General features: G+C 42.3%; 1 protein-coding gene across 4 annotated transcripts in view; it reads right to left on the bottom strand.

Annotated features, from left to right (window-relative positions):
• Positions 1-9824: 9824 nt before the first annotated feature.
• PDE4A (phosphodiesterase 4A) overlaps positions 9825-22680 on the bottom strand; it is a 494628-nt gene continuing 481772 nt past the window's right edge. For all 4 annotated transcript variants that reach the window (XM_073622564.1, XM_073622565.1, XM_073622566.1 and 1 more), the window contains one exon: positions 9825-22672. In XM_073622564.1, coding sequence (XP_073478665.1) covers positions 22280-22672 — 393 coding nt within the window. In that variant the 3' untranslated portion in view covers positions 9825-22279. The remainder of the gene's footprint in view (positions 22673-22680) is intronic.

Here is a 22680-nt window from a genome sequence, read left to right as displayed (position 1 = left end):
CATCATATAAACAGTCCAATAGGTGTAAGTCCACACAAAGGAAAGTGCTGAGAAGGATCCGTCACCAAGAGGGAATGGTTCACACTGACTCTTACCCCAATGAGTGGACTGCTTAATCAAAAGCAGTCAAACATGCTTGAAAATCATCCACTTGGATTTCACCATACACATGGAGAGATAGATTGCATGAACACCAATAGAATCCTCCTGAAGCAGACTCTCATCACATCAGGACAAAAAATGTAATTGCGCAGTATTACCGACAAGTACTAGAGTACAGCAAAAGCCAGAATAATCACAAACATCATAGTAAAAAGCAAATTTCAGTCCAATAAAAACGATCAATATTTCCATCCAGTGTAATGGCTGACTGTCGAGCTTTGCAACGTCACGTGACACGACTCCTCCCACCGAGTTTTATCGCAACCAGACGTCATCAGGGGCAGGGCCACGAGAGTTGCAAAATATATATATAATGCTGCAAGCTGGAAATGGATTTAGAAACAATTGCTAGCATTCCGGAAACCGGAAGTAGAAACCACCAGTGACAGACAAGAAATGACGCATCTGCGTACCACCTGGAGGAAATAGGGTGCTACAACAACTTTCTGACTCTAAAATACTGCCTATCAATAAAGAAAAGCAATCTATATAGTCACACTGGACTGGCCAAAATCCAAAAACACCAGCCTAAAGAAAAAACTTCCCCTGGTATAGGGAAAATATTAAATAAAGCATATTTACTTTATATGGCACTACCAATAAGGACCCGTGATGGGTAAAAGCTCACAGTGCCCTCTAATGGATGAAAACATTGATAACAAATCAGTTGAAACCAAAATCACACAGAATATAAAAATATCTCTACAAAATCTGACAGTAAATATAAAAGCATTCGATAAATAAACATTTCATCAGAAATTACAATGTTAAAAAATTCAATAAAAGAAACAAAAACTGAATGAAAAAGTACACAAAAACTTTAGCGCGAATTCAGCTGTTATTTATAAATGCATTGATGTCCCAATCAATATTTAAACCATGGGGCCTATAGGATTTAAGCCAAAAGATCCATTTAGTCTGGAGTTTGGAGATTTCCCTCCTAATGTGGCTATCTCTCCAATGGGGACTATACTGATCTATAGCCATAAAAGAGGTCCCTTTGAAATCCTTGCCATGATGGGTATCAAAATGCCTGGAAAGGCTATGCTTGGGAAAGCCTTTTTTGATGTTTGCTATGTGCTCTTTCATACGCATCTGAATGGTGCGCCCGACACACCACACACCTTCTACAAGGGAAAAAACCTTTCAACTGGTGAAAAAAAAGTACATTTCCTAAGAGGATCAACTATATTTGGGGCAACCTGCAATCTCAGAGGAGGAACCCCTCTGAAGATCACAGCTGGAATCTCTGGTAGTGCCTGACCTAAGGCTCTATCGTTCCTAAGAATGCCCCAAAGTTTCTTAAGTATATTCTTAATAATAAAATGCTGTGTGGACTGTGGAATATGAGGTAAAGAAAGAAAATTTTGGAGAAAACTTAGACGAGTGATCAGTCTGTCTTACCGTGGAAGCAGCCAACAATGCTGTCCTATCCCTCTGTTCAATTTCTTGAATAGTCCTATCGAGCTCTATGGGCTCATAACCCTTCTCCAGAAACCATGTTTTAAAGGTGACCTGCCTCCCGCAGATATTCCTCTTGAAAAGTACAGTTCCTCTCTAACCGTAGGAACTGACTTTCGGGACGGCTTTAAGCCACGCCTTATGGTGGCAGCTTTTAGTGTCAATAAAACCATTATGGTCGGTGTTCTTAAAATATGTAGAGGTCACTAACATGTGGTTCTGTACCTTGATATTTAAATCAAGGAAGTGTACCTCCTCCTTACTTACAGTATCTCATACTGAAAAATTATTCCACGATCATTGTCATTAAGGAACTCTATAAAGCCATACCCAACACGGCAGGGACTTAAAAGGGACCTCTTTTAGGGCTATAGATCATTATAGTCCCCATTGGAGAGGTAGCCACATTAGCAGGGAAATCTCCAAACTCGAGACTAAGTGGATCTTTTGGTTTAAATCCTATAGGCTCCACGGTTTAAATACCAATTGGGACATCCATGCGTTTATAAGTAACAGCTGAAATTGCTCTAATGTTTTTGTGCACTTTTTCATTCAGCTTTTGCTTATTTTATTGAATTTTTTGACATTGTAATATCTGATGAAATGTTTATTTACTGAATGTTTTTATATTTAATGTCAGATTTTCTAGTGATATTTTTATATTCTGTGTGAGGTTGGTTTCAACCGATTTGTTATCAATGTTTTCATCCACTAGAGGGCACTGTGAGCTTTCACCCATCACAGGTCATTATTGGTAGTGTCATATAAAGTAAACATGTTCTATTTAACCACTTCAGCCCCGGAAAGATTTGCCCCCCTCCTAACCAGGCCATTTTTTGCGATATGGCACTGCGTCGCTTTAACTGACAATTGCGATGTTGTACCCAAACAAAATTTATGTCCTTTTTTCCCCACAAATAGAGCTAATAAATATCCCCAAAAAAATTAGAAAAAAAACTAATTTCTTCATCAGTTTAGGCCGATATGTATTCTTCTACATATTTTTGGTAGAAAAAATTGCATTAAGCGTATATTGATTGGTTTGCGCAAAAGTTATAGCGTCTACAAATTTTTATTATTATTTTTTTTACTAGTAATGGCGGTGATCTGCGATTTTTATTGGGACTGTAACATTGTGACGGACACATCGGACACGTTTGACGCTTTTTTGAGACCAGTGACATTTATACAGCGATCAGAACTAAAAATAGACACTGATTACTGTATAAATGTCACTGGCAGGGAAGGGGTTAACACTAGGGGGCGATCAAGGGGTTAACTGTGTTCCCTATGTGTGTTTCTAACTGTGGGGGGAATGTTGTTCCTACTTAGTAGGAACACACGATCTCTCCTCTCCCCTGACAGAACCAGGATTTGTGTGTCTACACACACAGATCCCGGTTCTCCCTCTGTCACGAGCGATCACGGGTGCCTGGCGGTCATCACGCCCGCCAGGCACGCGCATCGGCTCCGGGGACATGCTGCGGGCATGCATCTGCTACAGCGCCTTAAGATTTACAGCTACAACGGCTCGCGCAGCTGTGCCAACCTGCCGCAGTATAACTGCTGGTCGAGAAGTGGTTAATATTTTCCCTATACCAGTGGAGGTTTTTTCTTTAGGCTGGTGTTTTTGTATTTTGGCCAGTCCAGTGTGACTATATAGATTGCTTTTCTTTATTGATAGGCAGTCTTTTAGAGTTAGGAAGTTGTTATAGCACCCTATTTCATCCGGGTGGAACGCAGATGCATAATTTCCGGTCTGTCACTTGTGGTTTCCGGAACGCTAGCAATTGTTTTGAAATCCATTTGCGGCTTGCAACATATTTTATATATATATATATATATATATATATATAGCAACTCTTGTTTACGTGGCCCTGCCCCTGATGATGTCTGGTCACGATGAAACTCAGTGGGAGGAGTTGGGTCATGTGAAGTTGCCAAGCTCGACAGTCGACCATTACACTGGTTGCAAACATTGATCGTTTTTATTGGATTGAAATGCGCTTTTTACTATGATGTTTGTGAGAGTCCGGCTTTGCTGTACTCTAAATAAATGTACTTGTCAGTAATACTGCGCAATGACGTTTTTTATGCCTATTAACATGATGTCCTGATGAGATGAGAGTCTGCCTAAGGAGGATCCTATTGGTGTTCATGCAATCTATCTCTCCGTGTGTATAGTGAAATCCAAGTGGATGATTTCCAAGCGTGTTTGACTGCTTTTGATTAAGCAGTCCACTCATTGGAGTAAGAATCAATGTGAACCATTCCCTCTTGGTGACGGATCCTTCTCAGCACTTTCCTTTGTATGGACTTACACCTATTAGACTGTTTATATTGAGATGTCGTATCATCTCAACATTGGGACTTTTTATATTTAATACCTTAGTCATGGCCTAAGGCCAGGGGCATTGCTAGGTCTACAGAAGATCTGGGGCTAGAGCCCACAGCAGCAAAGTAAAGAAAGTCATACGCTTGGGCGGTCATATACATGTATATAATATACGCTCACGCGCGCATGTGTGTGTATATATATATATACTGTATATTACATATATTATCATTGCATCAGGGTCCCCGGAGAGCCTCCCCCACTTACATCAGGGTCCCCAGAGAGCCTCTCCTTACCTCAGAGTCCCTAGAGAGCCCACCTTGCATCAGGGTCCCCAGAGAGCCTCCCAACTTATATCAGAGTCCCCAGAGAGCCCCCCACTTACATCAGGGTCCCCAGAGAGCCCCCCAACTTACATCAAGGTCCCCAGAGAGCCCCCCCACTTACATCAGGGTCCCCAGAGAGACCCCCCACTTACAAAAGGGTCCCCGGAGAGCCTCCCTCTTACATCAGGGTCCCCAGAGAGCCTCCCCATTACATCAGGGTCCCCAGAGCGCTCCCCTTACATCAGGGCCCCCAGAGAGCCTCCCCCTTACATAAGGGTCCCCAGAGAGCCCCTTCCTTAGATCAGGTTCCCCAGAGAGCCCCTTCCTTACATCAGGGTCGCCAAAGAGCCCCTACCTTACATCAGGGTTCCCAGAGAGCCCCCACTTACCTCAGGGTCCGCAGAGAGCCTCCCCCTTACATCAGGGTCCCTAGAGAGCCCCTTCTTTACATCAGGGTCCCCAGAGAGCCCCTTCCTTACATCAGGGTCGCCAGAGGGCCCCCACTTACATTAGGGTCCCAAGAGAGCCCCCCTTACATCAGGGTCGCCAGAGAGCCCCTACCTTACATCAGGGTTCCCAGAGAGCCCCCACTTACATCAGGGTACACATAGAGCTCCTCCTTACATTAGAATCCCCAGAGAGCCTCCCCTTACATCAGGGTCCCCAGAGATCCTCCACCACTTACATCAGGGGCCCCAGAGAGCCTCCCCCTTATATCAGGGTCCCCAGACAGCCCCTTCCTTGCATCAGCATCCCCAGAGAGCCCCTTCCTTACATCAGGGTCTCCAGAGAGCTGCCTTCCTTACATTCGGGTCTCCAGAGAGCCCCCTTCCTTACATCAGGGTCCCCAGAGAGCCTCCCCCTTGCATCAGAGTCCCCAGAGCGCTCCCCTTACATCAGGGCCCCCAGAGAGCCTCCCCCTTACATAAGGGTCCCCAGAGAGCCCCTTCCTTAGATCAGGTTCCCCAGAGAGCCCCTTCCTTACATCAGGGTCGCCAAAGAGCCCCTACCTTACATCAGGGTTCCCAGAGAGCCCCCACTTACCTCAGGGTCCTCAGAGAGCCTCCCCCTTACATCAGGGTCCCAAGAGAGCCCCCCTTACATCAGGGTCGCCAGAGAGCCCCTACCTTACATCAGGGTTCCCAGAGAGCCCCCACTTACCTCAGGGTCCCCAGAGAGCATCCCCCTTACATTGGGGTCCCCAGAGAGCCCCCCTTACATAAGTGTCCCTAGAGAGCCCCTTCTTTACATCAGGGTTCCCAGAGAGCCCCTCTTACATCAGAGTCCCCAGGGGGCCCCCACTTACATTAGGGTCCCAAGAGAGTCCCCCTTGCATCAGGGTCCCCAGAGAGCCCCCCCTTACATCAGGGTACACATAGAGCTCCTCCTTACATTAGAATCCCCAGAGAGCCTCCCCTTACATCAGGGTCCCCAGAGATCCTCCACCACTTACATCAGGGGCCCCAGAGAGCCTCCCCCTTACATCAGGGTCCCCAGACAGCCCCTTCCTTGCATCAGCATCCCCAGAGAGCCCCTTCCTTACATCAGGGTCTCCAGAGAGCTGCCTTCCTTACATTCGGGTCTCCAGAGAGCCCCCTTCCTTACATCAGGGTCCCCAGAGAGCCTCCCCCCTTGCATCAGAGTCCCCAGAGAGCCTCCCCTTACATCAGAGTCCCCAGAGAGTCCCCCCTTACATCAGGGTCCCCAGAGAGCCTCCCCACTTACATCAGGGTCCCCAGAGAGCTCCCCCACTTACATCAGAGTCCCCAGAGAGTCCCTCCTTACCTCAGAGTCCCCAGAGAGCCTCCCCCTTGCAGCAGGGTCCCCAGAGAGCCCCCCCCACTGACAGCAGAGTCCCCAGAGAGCCCCCCTTACATCAGGATCCCCAGAGAGCCCCCCCCACTTACATTAGGGTCCCCAGAGAGCCGCTCCTTACATCCTGGTCACCAGAGAGAGGGCAGGCAGTGAGAGATAATGTCATCTCTCTGCTGCTCACAGCTGTACAGCGATAGCGGAACAGCAGTGATGCAGGGCGGGCGGTGAGACATGGTGTCATCTCTCTGCTTTCTCACCTGCCCGTCTCTCCTGTGCTGCCTTGCCTGCCCTCTGGTGCTGCCTTCCGCACTCACGGCCCGGCTGCAGAGAGGCCACGACTACAGCTGTCCCTGAGAGACTTGGGAGTATAGGCCTCAGATTTGGGCTATAGCCCCAAAAGCCACCCCCTAGCAATGCCCCTGCCTAAGGCAATGTTTCTCAACTCCAGTCCTCAAGTACCCCCAACAAGGTCGTGTTTTCAGGATTTCCCTCAGATGAAACAGCTGTGGTAATTACTAAGGCAAAGAATCTGATCAAATCACCTGTGCAAAATAGTGGAAAGCCTGAAAACATGACCTGTTGGGGGTTCTTGAGGACTGGAGTTGAGAAACATTGGCCTAAGGCAGTGATGGTGAACCTTGGCACCCCAGATGTTTTGGAACTACATTTCCCATGATGCTTATGCACCCTGCAGTGTAGCTGACCATCATGGGAAATGTAGTTCCAAAACATCTGGGGTGCCAAGGTTCGCCATCACTGGCCTAAGGTATGTGATTTCCATTATTCAACATTTTTCAAAGCTGCACAGTTTGTTACCTACTGGGGCCCTTGGCTGCATATGCAGTTTTCTTGCAAAAGTGAACTACGCCTTTAAACCTCTCAGTAGCAAAAGATTCAAATTGGAGACACAGCTTACCCCTTAAAGTGGAACTTTATTCAATTAAAATTTGCAGACTGGCAGGATTTTATGCCTCATGCACACTGAACTCCTCCGAACACCTTTCCTCCTAACAGGAGAAAAGCTGATTAAAGTGGACCTTTAGTAATTTTCTCATCTTCTTGTTTTAACTTTGGATAGTAAAACTTTTTTTCTGCCAGTAAATACCTTATACAGCCCACTTCCTGTTTCTTGTCTGGTCATTAAGCTGGCCATACGCCTATAGATTATCTGCAGATTTTCTATGGTTAGATGGAAAAAGTGCAACAGATTTCTCCGCGTTTGCTAAACTGTGTGGATGGAGGAATCTTCCACTTTTTCCATCTAACCATAGAAAATCTGCAGATAATCTATAGGTGTATGGCCAGCTTAAGCCTAGGCTTATGACATCATTCACAGCTCTCTCTCTCACTCTCGTGAAAGTTTGCCAGGAAGGGAGGGGGGATGAGTCATAAGAGGGCCAACAAGAGCTGCAGAGCTGGAGGTGTGCCTCATTGTTTCTGTGTAAATCCAGGAAGTGAACAGGCAGCAGCTTCAGCTGCCCACAGTTAAAATGGCTACAGCCAGACTCAGTGGAGGGAGATTTCTGCAGCATATTTGGCAAGTACAGAATCAAAGTATATATAAAATAATATGCAAAGTGGTTGGAAGGAAGCTTCAGAATGGCAAAGATGTTTTTATTACAAATTATGTGAGCAGACTGCAGTTCCTCTTTAAAAATATAGCCGTGTTTTGGTACGTTTAAATGCATCAAGCATATAGGTAATAGAGTCCATTGGCCAGAATAATAATTTATTCTGGCCATTGCAATGAACGCTCAAGCGCTACACGCATTTTGGCACATCAAAAGTTTTTTCTGCCCAAAAGCTCCCTTCCTGAATGTGCTGGTGATGTTTTTTTCTGTATCTGCCTGTAAATGCCTATGTGTGCATGGCCACATAGACTAACACAGAGGTGCGTTTACAAGCAAAAAAAAACACAAATCCGACATTACAGAAATATTACCAAGGCACTCCCTGAAGTTGCTGCAAAACTGCTTCAAGTCACCTGTAAAAGTTGCACTACTTTCAGGTCGGGGCAGTGAGAACTGAGTCTTAGACATACCGGTTTTCAATGTATTAATTGTTGTATATTGGCCCACCCATTGCACCTATAACTCTTCTGGGAAGGCTGTCCACAAGATTTAGGAGTGTGTCTATGGGAATGTTTGACCATTCTTCCAGCAGTGCATTTGTGAGGTCAGGCACGGATGTTGGACAAGAAGGCCTGGCTCCGCTCTACTTTATCCCAAAGGTATTCTATTGGGTTGAGGTCAGGACTTTGCTTTGTGCACTGGTCCAAATCATTTGGTGGAGGGGGTATTATGGTGTGGGGTTGGGCTTGGCCTCTTAGTTCCAGTGAAGGGAATGTTTAAGGCTCCAGCATACCAAGATAGTTTGACCAATTTCATGCTCCCAACTTTGTGGGAACAGTGTGGGGATGGCCCCTTCCTGTTCAACATGACTGCACAACAGTGCACAAAGCAAGGTCCATAAACACATGGATGAGTGAGTTAGGAGGGAAGGAACTTGACTGGCTTGCACAGAGTCCTGACCTCAACCCAATAGAACACCTTTGGGATAGTGAGGCCTGTGAGCCAGGCCTTCTCATCTAACATCAGTGCCTGACCTCACAAATGCGCTTCTGGAAGAATGGTGAAACATTCCCATAGACACACTCCTAAACCTTGTGGACAGCCTTCCCAGAAGAGTTTAGAGAAACAGAGTATTGGTAACTGTAAGCGCAAACACACAAGTCCATATATAACAAGAGATATAAAGGGCTGAGCAACTTAGTCCATAGGGGACAGGCTGGAAGTTCAAGGGTTAAGTGGTAACCGGTAATGTAATGGTTACAGTGGGCTGCTAGGCGGCTGCTGTCCTCAGAGAGTTGGCTCTGTGATGGATGTGAGAGGGGTAGAGAAGGAAGCGCCACCTGAGTGTAGTATTAACAAATGATGTTTAATGACACCATATAAACATATAAAAGGCTCATCTGTATAGGTATGTGGCCCTCGGTGTTCCCTCTGATCCTGTGGTGGTGATGCTGCAGGGATGCTGGGCTGCAGAAGGTGGATTACCAGCTGGGAGCTCCTTCTATGGCCATCAGGAAGAGACTAGGGGCCGGCGTGGAGCGTGCGTGACGTCACAGGTCGTCCGTCCGCTTCCGGGTTCGGTATCCAGGGGAGGGATCGTCCAGGGAGGAGGGCTTGACTCCGCTCCACGCTGGCCCCTAGTCTCTTCCTGATGGCCACAGAAGGAGCTCCCAGCTGGTAATCCACCTTCTGCAGCCCAGCATCCCTGCAGCGTCACCACCACAGGATCAGAGGGAACACCGAGGACCACATACCTATACAGATGAGCCTTTTATATGTTTTTACCTGGTGTCATTAAACATCATTTGTTAATACTACACTCAGGTGGCGCTTCCTTCTCTACCCCTTTCCCAGAAGAGTTTAAGCTGTTATAGCTGCAAAGGGTGGGCCAACTCAATATTGAACGCTACAGACTAAGATGCCATTAAAGTTCAAGTTCATGTGTAAAGGCAGGTGTCTCAATACTTCTGAATAGTGTGCTGAGGAATTTTTGTATTATGCAGGCTTTTCATAGCAACATAGGGATCCGATAAAGGGTACTTTTCATTCTGAAATTACATGGTCAACACGTTGAAAAAGAGGTCAGCGGAGTTCTTACTTAACCTAGTCAGCTGCAGACAGAGATCACACAATGAACATGGGAGACTCGGAAGGTTGAAACAGATGCAATGTATTGTTCATGACTGTCCAGAAGCTGTAATCCATGATTTTGGTAAGGTACATAGAACAGTGCAATGTGATAACAACAATCTCATAAAGAACGACTCTACAATTGGTCTATATTACACCATAGAAATATACAGAGTATGCAGCTATATGTCTCACCAGGAGCACTGACAGTATCAGCACCTCTCAAACCTGAGGCGCCCACCCATAGATTAAATGTACAATCTTAACATTATAGTATGTACAAAAAGAAAAAAATCACTTTATTTTTATATTTATATATATATATATATATCTTTTATTCATTTATTTTAAACCAATCACTCTCAGCTAAAATTAAAAAAAAAAACTGTACAAGAATCATTAAAAGGATTCAATTGAGGCTTAAATCCACCTGTTGCTGGAATCGGGAGCTTTATTCAAAGCCGCTACTATCCAGCAGAGCAGGGGGACAAACACCCAGCAGCCCCAGGGAGGCCTACAATGCTTTATCGGTTGTACGGTCTCTCTGGCGTGTCTGGGGTTCCTTTATATCGATGGCTAAATTACAAAGAAACAAAACCTACAGTACTGTGTACAGAAATGGCGTTTTTTTTTTTTTTGTTTGTTGTTCATTCGTTTTCACACAAACTTTTTTTTTTGTTACCATAACATATCTTATTCCTAACAAGTAAAATATATTCCACACAAGATGGCTAGGAGACATCATAGCCTCCCTTCTATAGGTAGAGATGGCCGTACAAACTGACCATTTCGAAACACATGGGTGTGGCAGTTGGAACAAAACAAAAAAGGCAAAAAGGCAAAATGTCAAGCAGTAACACCATCGATCCTTCACCGATCAACAAACACAAAATCTAGACTAGATCATAGTATTGCCAATAGAAATGCAGCAAAGGGGCTTTTACACCACCAGAAATTGACCATGGCTGATAAAGTTTAAGGCCCAATTAAAATTTCAGTTTAAATCAGCTAAAAACTTACAAGGACTATCAAAACAAAAGGTGTGCAAAGACGTACAGGTCTAATGCCGTGTACACACGACCGGAATTTTCGACAGCAAAGGTCCGACGGAACGAATATGCCGGACAATTCGATCGTGTGTGGGCTTCATCGGACCTTTGCTGTCGAAAAATCAGACGGACTTTAGAAATAGAACATGTTTCAAATCTTTCCGACGGACTCAAGTCCAGTCGAAAAATCTGTTCGTCTGTATGCTAGCAGCTATTGGCTACTGGCTATGAAATTCCTTATTCTAGTCCAGTCGTATGTCATCACGTTCGAATCAGTTGGACTTTGGTGTGATCTTGTGTAAGCAAGTCCGTTGCGTCGGAACTCTGTTGAAAGTCCGTCAAAAAGTCCTTCGGAGTCCAGTCCGTCGAAAGTCCGCTCGTGTGTACACGGCATAAGACAATCCTTACTGAGTAAGAGCTAGAGCCCTCAATGAGCAGGAAGTTATAAAATGTTCTGATTGCATGTTGGATGTCTGCAGAGGAACCACTGCTTCCACAAAGAGAACAAGGCTCTTTCTTTGCAGCATGCTGGCTGGGGATAGGTTATTCTTCACAGGCTGTGGCTGCTTTCTAAAGGAAACAAACGGTAAGACTTTGAGCACCTTCTGTTTTGATGCACCGATAACAGGCTTTATCAACCTTCGTAACACAGAAGAACCCTAGAAATAATGTTTTGGCCTTTTGGGACCCCTGCTGAAAACCTCTTTTCTCGAAGGCCCAAGTGATTTTCTGCTTGAAGCTTGTAGCTCTAAAACAAAATCTCTTTAATTTCAATGGCCCCTGGTCACATCTGAGCATTTTGTCGCATGTAGCAAAACACCTGTCATTCAAAAAAGTACATAAGCTTCTTTCAGGCAGATTGGCCCAATAGACTTTAATGGGAATGTCTGAAAAACGCTCAACATAAGAGTTTTACAAGCATTTTATGAGCACTTTGTTGCATGCTTTCTGTCAAAACAGCAGCTCTCCGCCCCTAATCCCTCCCTATAGTGCTTTCTATTGGCTAAAATAAAAACACCTTGAGCTTGAATACACATGTAAAATGCTTGTAACATGCTTTTAAAATGCTTGTAATACACTTGCAAACCTCTCATAAAAAATCCCTGAAAATCACTCTGCTCAGGTGTGAACAGGGACTGATAAGGAATACAGCCACTAAGACACGAGGTCACGGTTTCTTGAGCCAGCCCAAATGGTTGGAACAGAAAAAAGAATGTATGTATGTCAGTTACAATCCCCCCTACAGATAGCTAAAAAGATCATTGGTTTTAGCCGTAACTTGTCCGAGAGGCAGAAATGACTGATTGCTCAAAGAACCCCTAGTAGCCTCTGGAGGAACCCTGGTTGTGGAAGGTTGACCTATAATGTATTTAGCTTACTAAAACTAAAAGCTCAATTGCACTTTAAATTTGTAGGATTAAACCAAACTCTCTTCATTGACCCAATTTGTTCGCATTCACCTTGAATTCTAGGCTTTGCCCATCATCTTACCAAACCCCTACCTACCTTATCACAAAGCACACCTATTCTATTTTTGCTTTTAAAACAAAACAATAAAGAATCCAAGATCTTTTGGAACAGTGACAAGCAAAAGTTGATTTTTTATAAAAGAGCTTTTAGGAAAATAAATGTGAACATATTATAAGTCCACTAGAACTGCACTTTGTGGATGGGGGGTTATTTTCTCTAAACTGACAAGTTCCTTTTCAGTAGTTTCAAAGAGGAACACTGCCAATTGTTGGCTACAGCCATGGTTGAAATCAGAAAAATGAGCTATAAGAAAAAAAAAAAAAATGACAAAGTCTGATGTCAAATATATAACTCTCTGTACAGATACAGTATGGGTACTAATACACACAAAATTGTGGTGTTTAATTGGCAGCTCTTTTACATAAAATAACTTGTATTTTTGGTTTATTGGCTCTTCAATAGATAACACAAGTGGGAGAGTGAGAAACATTATTAGACAAACAAAAAGTTAGGATGGTGGGCGTGTAGGCATGTATATTATTTCATGAACATGAAATCGTGCATGACCCACAATCCTTTGCAGGAGCAGCCATTTTACGCGATTGTAAAGTAAAAAATGTGTTACCAGCATTTTCAACAGCAGCTTTTTCCTCAATACAGAGCACGATTTTGACCATAAGGTTGCCTATGGTGTGTATATTAAGGTTGGAACCATGCAGCAATCTCTCCTTGGCTAAAACACAACACTGTGTGTAAAGGGTCCAGACATCTTTTGGCCAGTCTCTACTACACAAGGGAACAAAAGGTCAAAGACAGGGATCCTCAAACTACAGCCCTCCAGCTGTTGCAGAACTACACTTTCCATTAGGCATTGTAAAACTCTGACATTCATAGACATGACTAGGCATGATGGGAATTGAAGTTCCTGAACAACTGGAGGGCCATAGTTTAGAGTATAGAATGGGCATATGGAAGAAGTTGAGCAAGCTCTCCACTAAATGAGAAAGTGCCAGCATATCTCTGCATTATCAAAAGAGTTCATGTACAATCTCTTCTCCTAACCTTTGCAATCAATGCTCAAGACCATCTGATGTAATAGTTTATCTCTATAAATGGGCAGATTATCTCAGTTGCCTTTCCATTGTTCAGCAATCTGACTCCATGAATGGGTTCCCCTACTCCAAAGGGTCAGGTCTTCCCGCTAGCACATTACTGTGCTGCTGAACCTACCACAATTATCCCAATTTTATCCCATACCACCCCTCCAGATTTTCAGAACAGGTATGTACTTCTTTTGTGCATCCTAGTTAAGTGGTTGCCTTCCCCAGTAATTGGTAGCAAGGTGACTAACCAAAGGGCTGGGTATGGCCAGTCTTGGCCTTGTGCTGCTCCTTGAGTAGTGACACCATTCGACAATAGAGATAGATATTGAAAACTGTTTCCATTATATTTCTCATAACTCTCTACGACTCTACGATTAAAGAATCTGAACATCCTAACACACTAAATCTATTTTATAGCCTGACTCTTCCCTCTGCACTTCTGGGTGTTTCGCTGCAGGATATATATATTCTTATAGCACGTTAAAAAAAAAAATCAGAAGAATACATTTAGGCCAGCTGCTATGAAATCATCTGACACTGCATATTTAACATCCTACAGGCCAGACAGCCAATTTATACTGCCGAATTCTGGCAAAAAAAAAAAAAAAAAAAGCCCCACTCGCAATGAAACCCTTCCAAAGCCCTGACAAAGTGTCTCTTAAGACTATTAAAAGGTGTTGGTATTACAATTCAAATAAAAGTAAATTCTAGAAACTCAGAACTTGGATTTACTTAGCACTTTTCATCTTTTACTCAAAAGAAAGAGCTGTCAGTTTTCCCGTGCAGTTTCTCTTGGCACAACACACAATACTTTGCCTAAAACAAACAACATTTACGTCATTTGCCATAACCATGATAACCATAAGCAATACATGGGTGACAAATGAGGTTTCTGGAGTGCCAGGTGACTGAACGGTAATCTGTAAAAGAATGCAAATGATAATTTATATATACTCAAGCTATAACTAAAAATTTAAAACTGCCTGAAGGATTTGGACAAAAATTGACTTGTGATTATTTATGGAACAAGAGCAATGGCCAATAAATTTCACGACAGATTGTGGCCATCGACTATTTTTAACTTTAATATAGAGCAATCAATATGAAAACACTCAAGCAGCCCAAAATGATCACTATTAGGCTTGGTCTTCTTATACATGGATGAATGCTAATTTTAGGCTTCAAGTATTTCCACTTAGCCCTTGATTTCACGTTTGCTGGGTTTTTCACGATTCTAAAAAATAAACAAAAAACGACCAAGTGCAAAAATAAGGCGCTGATCCTATCTAATCATATTTGAGTGAATTCACAACCATTTTTTTTTCGTTTTTATTAGGCAAAATATGAGCAGATGGAAAGTAGGTTTTAAAAAGGGAAAAAGTTTGTGGTCACCTGACCATCAAATCTAGTATGTGGCCAAAAGTTTGACTATGTTCAGGTGTTATTAATGAAAGGTTCAGGTTATACTATTCATTATACAAAGTTATTTTAGATAACTGCATGCTTTCAACCATGTGGCAACAGTTTGGGGAAGACCCCTTTCTGTTCCAGCTTGACTATGCCCCTGTGTACAAAGCCACCTCTATAATGACATGGTTTGACAAGGTTGGCCACCTTGAGCAGCCTACACAAAACCCTGACCCCAACCCTATATACTTTTGGGAGTAACTGGATTGCAGATTGTAAGCCAGGTCTTGCCCAACACTAGTACCTGATTTCACTAATGCTTTTTTGGCTAACTTGGCTGAAATATCCACAGACACACTCCAAAATCTAGTGGAAAGCTTTCCCAGAAGAGTGAGGCCTGTTATTTTGCAACTCCATAATAAAAGCCCATGGTTTTGGAATGGGATGTCCAAAAAGCTCATACAGGTATGCTGGTCATGTGTCTACAAAGATATGGCCTTATAGAATGTGTTAAAACTGAGGTCTCAGATAACCAACACCACAACAGGGGTGATAATGCATGTGTGAAAATGACATAGTTATAATATATGTGATGATATCAAAGCGCTAGGCCCACCTCTCTTCCTACGTCAGGGCTTAACTGGACTAAGCTACTAGAGATAAGCATAGCATTCCACACCAAACTGAACAATCACAGATTATGGTGCTACTGTATTTTTTTAAAGATTTACCATTCTTTACAAAATACCTATGGCTCAAAATACATGAATTGACTAAAAAAGGTCCACAGTACTAGTTCAGCAATAAAAGGCTAGACTTCCTTTTGTGTTTTTTTTTTTAAGATTTCCTTATCTCTTCTAGGTCCACCAAGAACATCCAAACCAGTAGATGAGGTGAGAATGTGGTTTCATTTTAAGTGCCTTATCACTTCCTTTGCTGCTGACGGGACCAGCATATAACCAGGGTTAGGACTCCATAACTTGAGTGGTATGACGAATGCTCCCAGTCCTCCCTTTGACTACAGGATGATCAAATGAATGAGTTGGGGAACTCTATGGCTCACTAGATCGAGGGTTAACAATGTTCAGAGGTAATGCACATTTTCACTTCACCCAAATGCTCACAGTTCTATTTAAAAGAGAATATCCAATAACAGTACTGTGATAGAGCATGTCGTAAGTGGTTCTTCATTTTCTTTCCACAATAAAATGACGAAAATTATCATGTTAAGGGACATTAGCATGATTAGCAAACATATAGAACACAAAAGCAAATGGCTGATCTATTCCTTAATACAGGTTAGTGTCCACAGAAAAGGCTTAGTTTATCTTAAATAGGAAATAAAGTGCAAACCAGAGACCTTATATACTATGACTTCTATACAAGAATTTATGACTAGAGAATTTTCCAGACTCTATACAATCTTTACATAAGTGTTCATCTTCATAATCTGTATATATATTTATATATAAATATTCATACTGTTATTAATTTTTTACAATCCTAAATTGTTGTCAGAACTTCTGTTAAAATACTTAATTGTTGTGTTGAAGGTACCACCCCTTTTCTAGTTCTCGTCCTCTCAGAGTAACAAGAGCAACCAATTGCATTAGAAAATGGATGAGGCAGGTAACTCCAGCTAGGTAACCAATGTCAAAAAAGACTTCAGTAGTATGAGCAAAAACAGCTGTAACTGGGTGTACATTCCCTTTAAATCTCGAAATCAAGACAGCTTTTCTCCAAGATTATAGGGATTTCTCCGACTTGGTCGAAGCTTGGCCGGCTAAGTTATCTCTTAAATATAGTGAAATCCATCTTCAAACAGCTATCTGTGGTGTAAATAGCAGAATTACTTGTCCCAGCAAAGCATAAAACACTAAGGCAAGAATAAGCTTTGACAGCTGCAAAATGATAGCTCGAAACAAGAAAAAAAAGTCCCAATATGGTGAGAAAACTCTTTAGGTCAGGAATCAGTAAATAGCGGACCACGGTCTGAATCTAGACTGCTGCGGTCCCACCATTTAGGAGCCAGTACTCTCTTCCAGCCTTCACTGCTGTCATTATCACCAGTAGAGTGGAAAGCGGGAGGCAGGACAGTTCTGGACGAATGGTGGGAGAAGGAGCTGCCAGTGTTACTTTTCAAGTTAGCCAGCAGGTGATTAGTTGCTAGGATGCAGGGCAGTCCTAGCAACCAATCATGAGCTTGTTACGAAATGTTAACTTTGGCAGCTCCCGCTCCTGCCTGTCCTGCAGAGCTGCAAGGGGTCTGTGGTGTTAAAGGGGGGCAGAGGTGCAGGGGTCTGCGATGTGTGGGGGGGTCAGAGCTGCAGAGGTCTGTGATGTGAAGGGGGGCAAAGTTGCAGGGGTCTGTGATGTGAAGGGGGGGGAAGAACTGCAGGGCTCCGTGATGTGAAGGGGGGTGAGAGCTGCACAGAGCTGTGATGAGAAGGGGGGGCAGAGCTGCACAGAGCTGTAATGTGAAGGGGGGGGGTGAGGGAGGCAGAGGACACCACTGCAGGAAAGGTGCTGTGGAAGAGGGCAGAGGACACTGCTGTGTAAAGGAGGGGTGTGAAGGTGAGGTGAAGACACTATTGTGGAAAAGGGTTGATGAGAGGGGGGGGCAGAGGACAGAGGACACCACTTTGTGGATAAAGGGGTCTTGATGTAAAGGGGGGGGAGAGAGGACACTGCTGTGAAGGGGAGACTGATGTGAAATGGGGATTGTGGCAAGTAGGGGGACTGAGGACACTGATGTAAGAATGGGATTGTGATATAAGAAGAGGGAGGCTATGATGTGAAGGACCTGAGTCATCACACAAATACGAGATTCAGACCACTGCTGGCACTGTGCCCACACACCACTGGAACGCAACTGGAGCGTGTTGTGAACGCAACTGGAGCATGTTGTGAACCAGGCACATAGGAGAGAAGACATTTTGCCTTGTCCAAGTGGTGGGACTGCGCTGGAATAGCCACCCTACCCTTTCATATTCGATTATGACTAAAGTGTACATGTACTAAGAGAATGAGCCTAATTATAAGAACCACTTAAAGTGATGGTTTTCAGTCGTATTCAAACCTACCAAATTTTGGCACCAGTAGCCACTCATGATCTCTTCTTCATTCACCCATGTAGCACAGGGAATGGTAAAAGGAAAATGTGGCTGCTACAGCACCAGGAGCATCTCTCCTTTCAGACAACATCCATCATAAAGGCCAATTCCCACCACAATGCAGCTGTTTTGCTCTACTGACTTCCTGTTGTTCAATCCCAGATAAACATATTATTTTGTGCACTCACATGCTCACAATGGACCTCATTTATGAAAAAAAACTAAAGTCAATGAAATATAAGTGTTTGCTCATATACAACACTGTGCTGGCCTAGATTCTCAAACCTAAATGGTTGCTGAAGGCAAAATCTCTATTTTCATTGGCTATAGTTTTTTATTTCTTAAATTAGACATTTTGTCCCATGATTCCCTGGGGGACACCCAACAGTCTCCAAACACACACCACCGTATAATGATATTCTTTGGAAGGATGCAAAAAAAAATCATGCAGAAATATGCAAAAATAAAATGAAAAAAAAAAATCATATATCATATTAGATGATAAAAAATTAAGATTTTTGTTCATTCTCTTCACAGCAGACAGCCCTTTCACATAAATTATAAACACACACAGAAGGACTTCTAAGACTATGGCAAATCAATTTTGGCTTAAGGCAAAACAGAATTACATAAAAATATACATATGTTGCAAAGCCTGTAAGCTGCTTCTCCAGAACAGGTACAGAAACAAGATCACACATAGGAGAACTGGAGTGGTTGGCGCAGTTGTGGCCAGTTAGTCCACAGACGCGCTCACGAATGAAGCTTTTGGTTTCCATACTGGCTCCCTGCTGTTTGTTTTGACAGCAGATGCTCTTTGAAAACTGGCCAAATATTGTACAGGGAGTGTATAGCAGCAAAAAACTGATAGAAATAGCTTGAATTTGGATGACTCATAGACTGCATCGATGAGCATTCGCTCACTTCACAACTCCTTTTCTTTCCATAGAAGTCTATAGGAAGCTATATCATCTGAAGCAAGTCAAATACACCTGCAATGGATTGTGAATGATCTCGTAAGCATCTCAAACTGATGTCAGATGGATTTGTCCATCAAATCCTGTCAACGTGGGGCCTGCATTTTTCAGAGCCTTCCTTATCGGGAACTCTCTTTCCCAGCACAACCAGCAGTCAAATTTTTATTTTTTTTTTATTTTTTTTAAAGAAGCAAGAATCTTGGTTGTTACAAGTAATAAAAACAGTTATTGTACCAATACACTGATATAGGTCCTCTCTCTGATCAATTGTCAGCTGAAGAAGTAATATTATAATTGGCTGTTATTACAAAATGTTCGTTCTGCCGGTATGTCAACTTACTTTGCAAGATCTGACCTTGTCCATATTGCTGGACCTAAGAACTTTGCATGAGAGTAGAACAAGGCTTAAAGCGGAGTGCCACCCAAAAGGGGAAGCTCTATTTATCTGCCCTCTCTACCCCATTCTATTGCTTTCTATCCCTAGGTTATCGGACAGGAAGAGATTGAAAATTCCCCCAGCTAGGACACAGTCAGCAAAATTTACCCAACAGAGGTTAACTAACCTGGTGTTGTGCTTTAAACTCTTTAAGTCTAAAGAATATCTCATAGGGCAGCTAAAATAGAACAAAACAAGTGATCCTCCATTTAGTTGTTGGGAGGTCCGAAAAAGATGAGGGACCAGGGGTAGATGTTTTTTGAGCAGCCCCTTAACAGGAGTCAAGCGTACTGCACAGTTCTCCTTACAAATAAGCTGCAGGGGTCTAACTAGATCAGGGGTAGGTAAGCTTGGCACTCCGGCTGTGGTGAAACTACAAATCCCATCATGCCTCTGGCAGTCATGCCTGTGGCTGTCAGTTAGTCTTAAGACTTTTCTTTTTTTTTTTTTTTTAAATCAGAAATAACCTCATGCAACTTTAAGCTGGGGTGTTAAAGTTGCCTACTAGAAGTAAAACCTAGATGTACTAGATATAAAACTTTAAGCTCCATAAACAACCTCTTTGACCACAATGCATATCGGTGAGATGCACTGAAGAAAACCCAAGGACATGGCACAACCGGACACTGAGCACAATTAAAAAAGAAATTATGAAATACTCTTTTAATGTAATAATTACAATGGCAAATAGTTTGAGTTGGGTGCAATAGCTAAAGCTAAGGGCTTAAAGCGAACCTGTCACATACTTGGGTCATTCAAACTGAGCATATGATGAAAGATGCATAAGCAGAATTTTAGTATGTCAAAGCCATTGGTAGATTCAAATATACATGCACTTGAAGTTGTATTCAAATTATGACTTTTCCTCTAGAAAACCAGCTTGGCCTTTTGACCCTACCCTACCCTTTACAAAGCTCCTTATTGGCCAGCGAGGCCTAAAATTGAAAGACTAGCATGAAGGCCTAAGAGGCTGCAAGGGACAGGACCAAGCTCACCTTTTATTGGAAAAATTATAACTTCTTATATCTCTGCATCCACCCAAGCTTTTGGGCATGCAGTTTTATAGATGGTATTATCTATGCATTTTTTTTTATCATCTGCTGAATTTGATTTGACCTAGTTTGTGGTAGGCTCCCTAGTATGGGATTCCAGTCTGTACTTGTATTGCCAAATCTGATGTTCTTTTTTAAACTGTACCTACCTAATATTTTTTTTTCTTAGACTGTCCTAAATGTTGATTAGCAATATATTTTTTGAGTGAAATACACTCAAGACCAGAAAAGCTCACAGTGGCCAAGAAACTCTCACCTCATCTAATTCCCAGAAATCGATTTGGGTCTAAAGACACAAAATAGGAAACCAAAGAGTGAAAAACAAAAATCATGTAGAATGTCAGTCTTTCATAGAAGCAGCTTACAGATATGCAAGTATTTTGGCAACAAAGACACATTCAAATAAATAATACAAAATATATAAACATCATTAAAACAAAACATATAAAAAAAAGCAAAAGAAAAAAAAAACTGCTGGTGAAAAAAATTAAAATATACATTTTATTTTTTTCTACCCTGCAGTTGCTTTTACAGCTTGCCATCTTCTAAAATAAAAACCTTCACTCAGTGTATTGCCAGCGTGTGCAAGAGAGAACAAGGAATAAGAGTAAGGAAGACCATCGGCAAAGCTGCAAGAGGCTCAGACAATTACAATCTCTCTGTCTCCTATATCAGTCCATCTTAGCTTTTCTTTTATCTTTTTTGTTTTTCTTTTTAAATCAGCAAACACCACAGTTTTTGCAGTTCTATGGCGTTGAAGTGGATTTTGTGAGAAAAGGCAATCAATAAATTATATGCATTTATAAATTATATATATATATATATATATATATATATATATAAAATGTCAAGAGATTTAAGAGAAAGAGAGAATTGAAGAATTAAATAAAATATTACTTTTTTGTACCAAAAAAAAAAAAACATGATTATATATATATATATATATATATATATATATATATATATATATATATATATATATATCTCTCTTTTGGAGGCTATAGATTTCCACATTCTTTTTACCGTTTGGCTACCAGAGGGCGATTTGGAGTTGGGCTCCACCTACCTCTCTGGCAGTGGAAAGGTCAGTTCTAGAACATTCCACCTCATATGAACAGAGCACTATGAACCCATCGGAGGAGGTGAAAGTAAAGCCCTGTCTACCACACCTTTCAGCATCGGTGCTGCTGTTTTGTTTTACCCAGAAACCCTTGCCATGGGAGCGCCATCTGCCACACAACAAAAGACACAGAGATACAAGTACATAAAAGGCACACACCTTTTCCACAGTCTCTGGAACCCTACATCACTCTCAGATGGAATAAAACACTCTGAGAAGTAAGCTCAGCTTGGCTGAGACAGTAGGTTTCTCTTTGTTTTACAAATGAAAAAAAAGTAATTAAAAAAAATTCATTACATTTCTGCTCAGTCCTTGATGGGTATTTTTGTTCATTTTTTCAAAAAAAAAAAAAAATGGCTTTGTCATTGCATGCGCAAAAATAGGAACGGGACTTGGTTTTCTTGTTGCATCCGTTTTAAAGGGAAATAAATAGTTTCTTTTTTTGTTGGTTTTCAAAAAAAAAAAAGCACTAAAAAAAAAAAATTAAATAAAAAACACATTATAGATTTTTTTGTAGAGAGTGTGTTGTAACTTACTTATGGCAACAAACTCCTATTCTGTGCAAAGTATCGGAATCTACAGTAATTGTGTTTGTTCCCCTTGAGAATACAAAAACAACCTTCAAAAAAAAAAAAAAAGACAAAAATAAATAAATATGAAACTGGAAATTAAACATATTTTGATCTCCATGTAAAACAGGTCTTTGTGTGTTATTAAACGTCTTAGAGTTCATTGTCTTCTGTCGGTAAAGTTCAGGATTCCGCAGAAGATGTGTCGTTTGATTGGTCGTCAGTCTGTTCTGGTGACTCTTCCTGTGTTGTGGGGTCTTCTTCAATGTCCAGCTCAGGTTCTAGGATCTCAGGTGTTTGGAGCGCACAGCCCTCCTCTTCCTCGATGCCGCTGTTCCGGTCCTTGTCAGATTCCTCCGTTTCTTCCTCCAGTGTCAATTCAAACTGGAACTTTTCCATACCGGTCTCCTCATCTTTGTCTGGATCATCTGGTGGCGGGGACGGGCTTTGAGGTATCATGCCTTGGTACCAATCCCGGTTGTCCTCCAAGGTGTCCAGGATATCCTGAGCATCTGGGTGAACAAGATCCGCCCAGGTCTCCCACAACGGATGGACAATGTAATCAATAAAGCCAACCTGTTGAT

This window comes from Aquarana catesbeiana, linkage group LG03, assembly GCF_042186555.1.
Source record: "Aquarana catesbeiana isolate 2022-GZ linkage group LG03, ASM4218655v1, whole genome shotgun sequence".
Lineage (NCBI taxonomy): Eukaryota > Metazoa > Chordata > Amphibia > Anura > Ranidae > Aquarana > Aquarana catesbeiana.
Note: the sequence above shows the minus strand (reverse complement) of the source record. Positions and strands in the feature narration are given on the sequence as shown.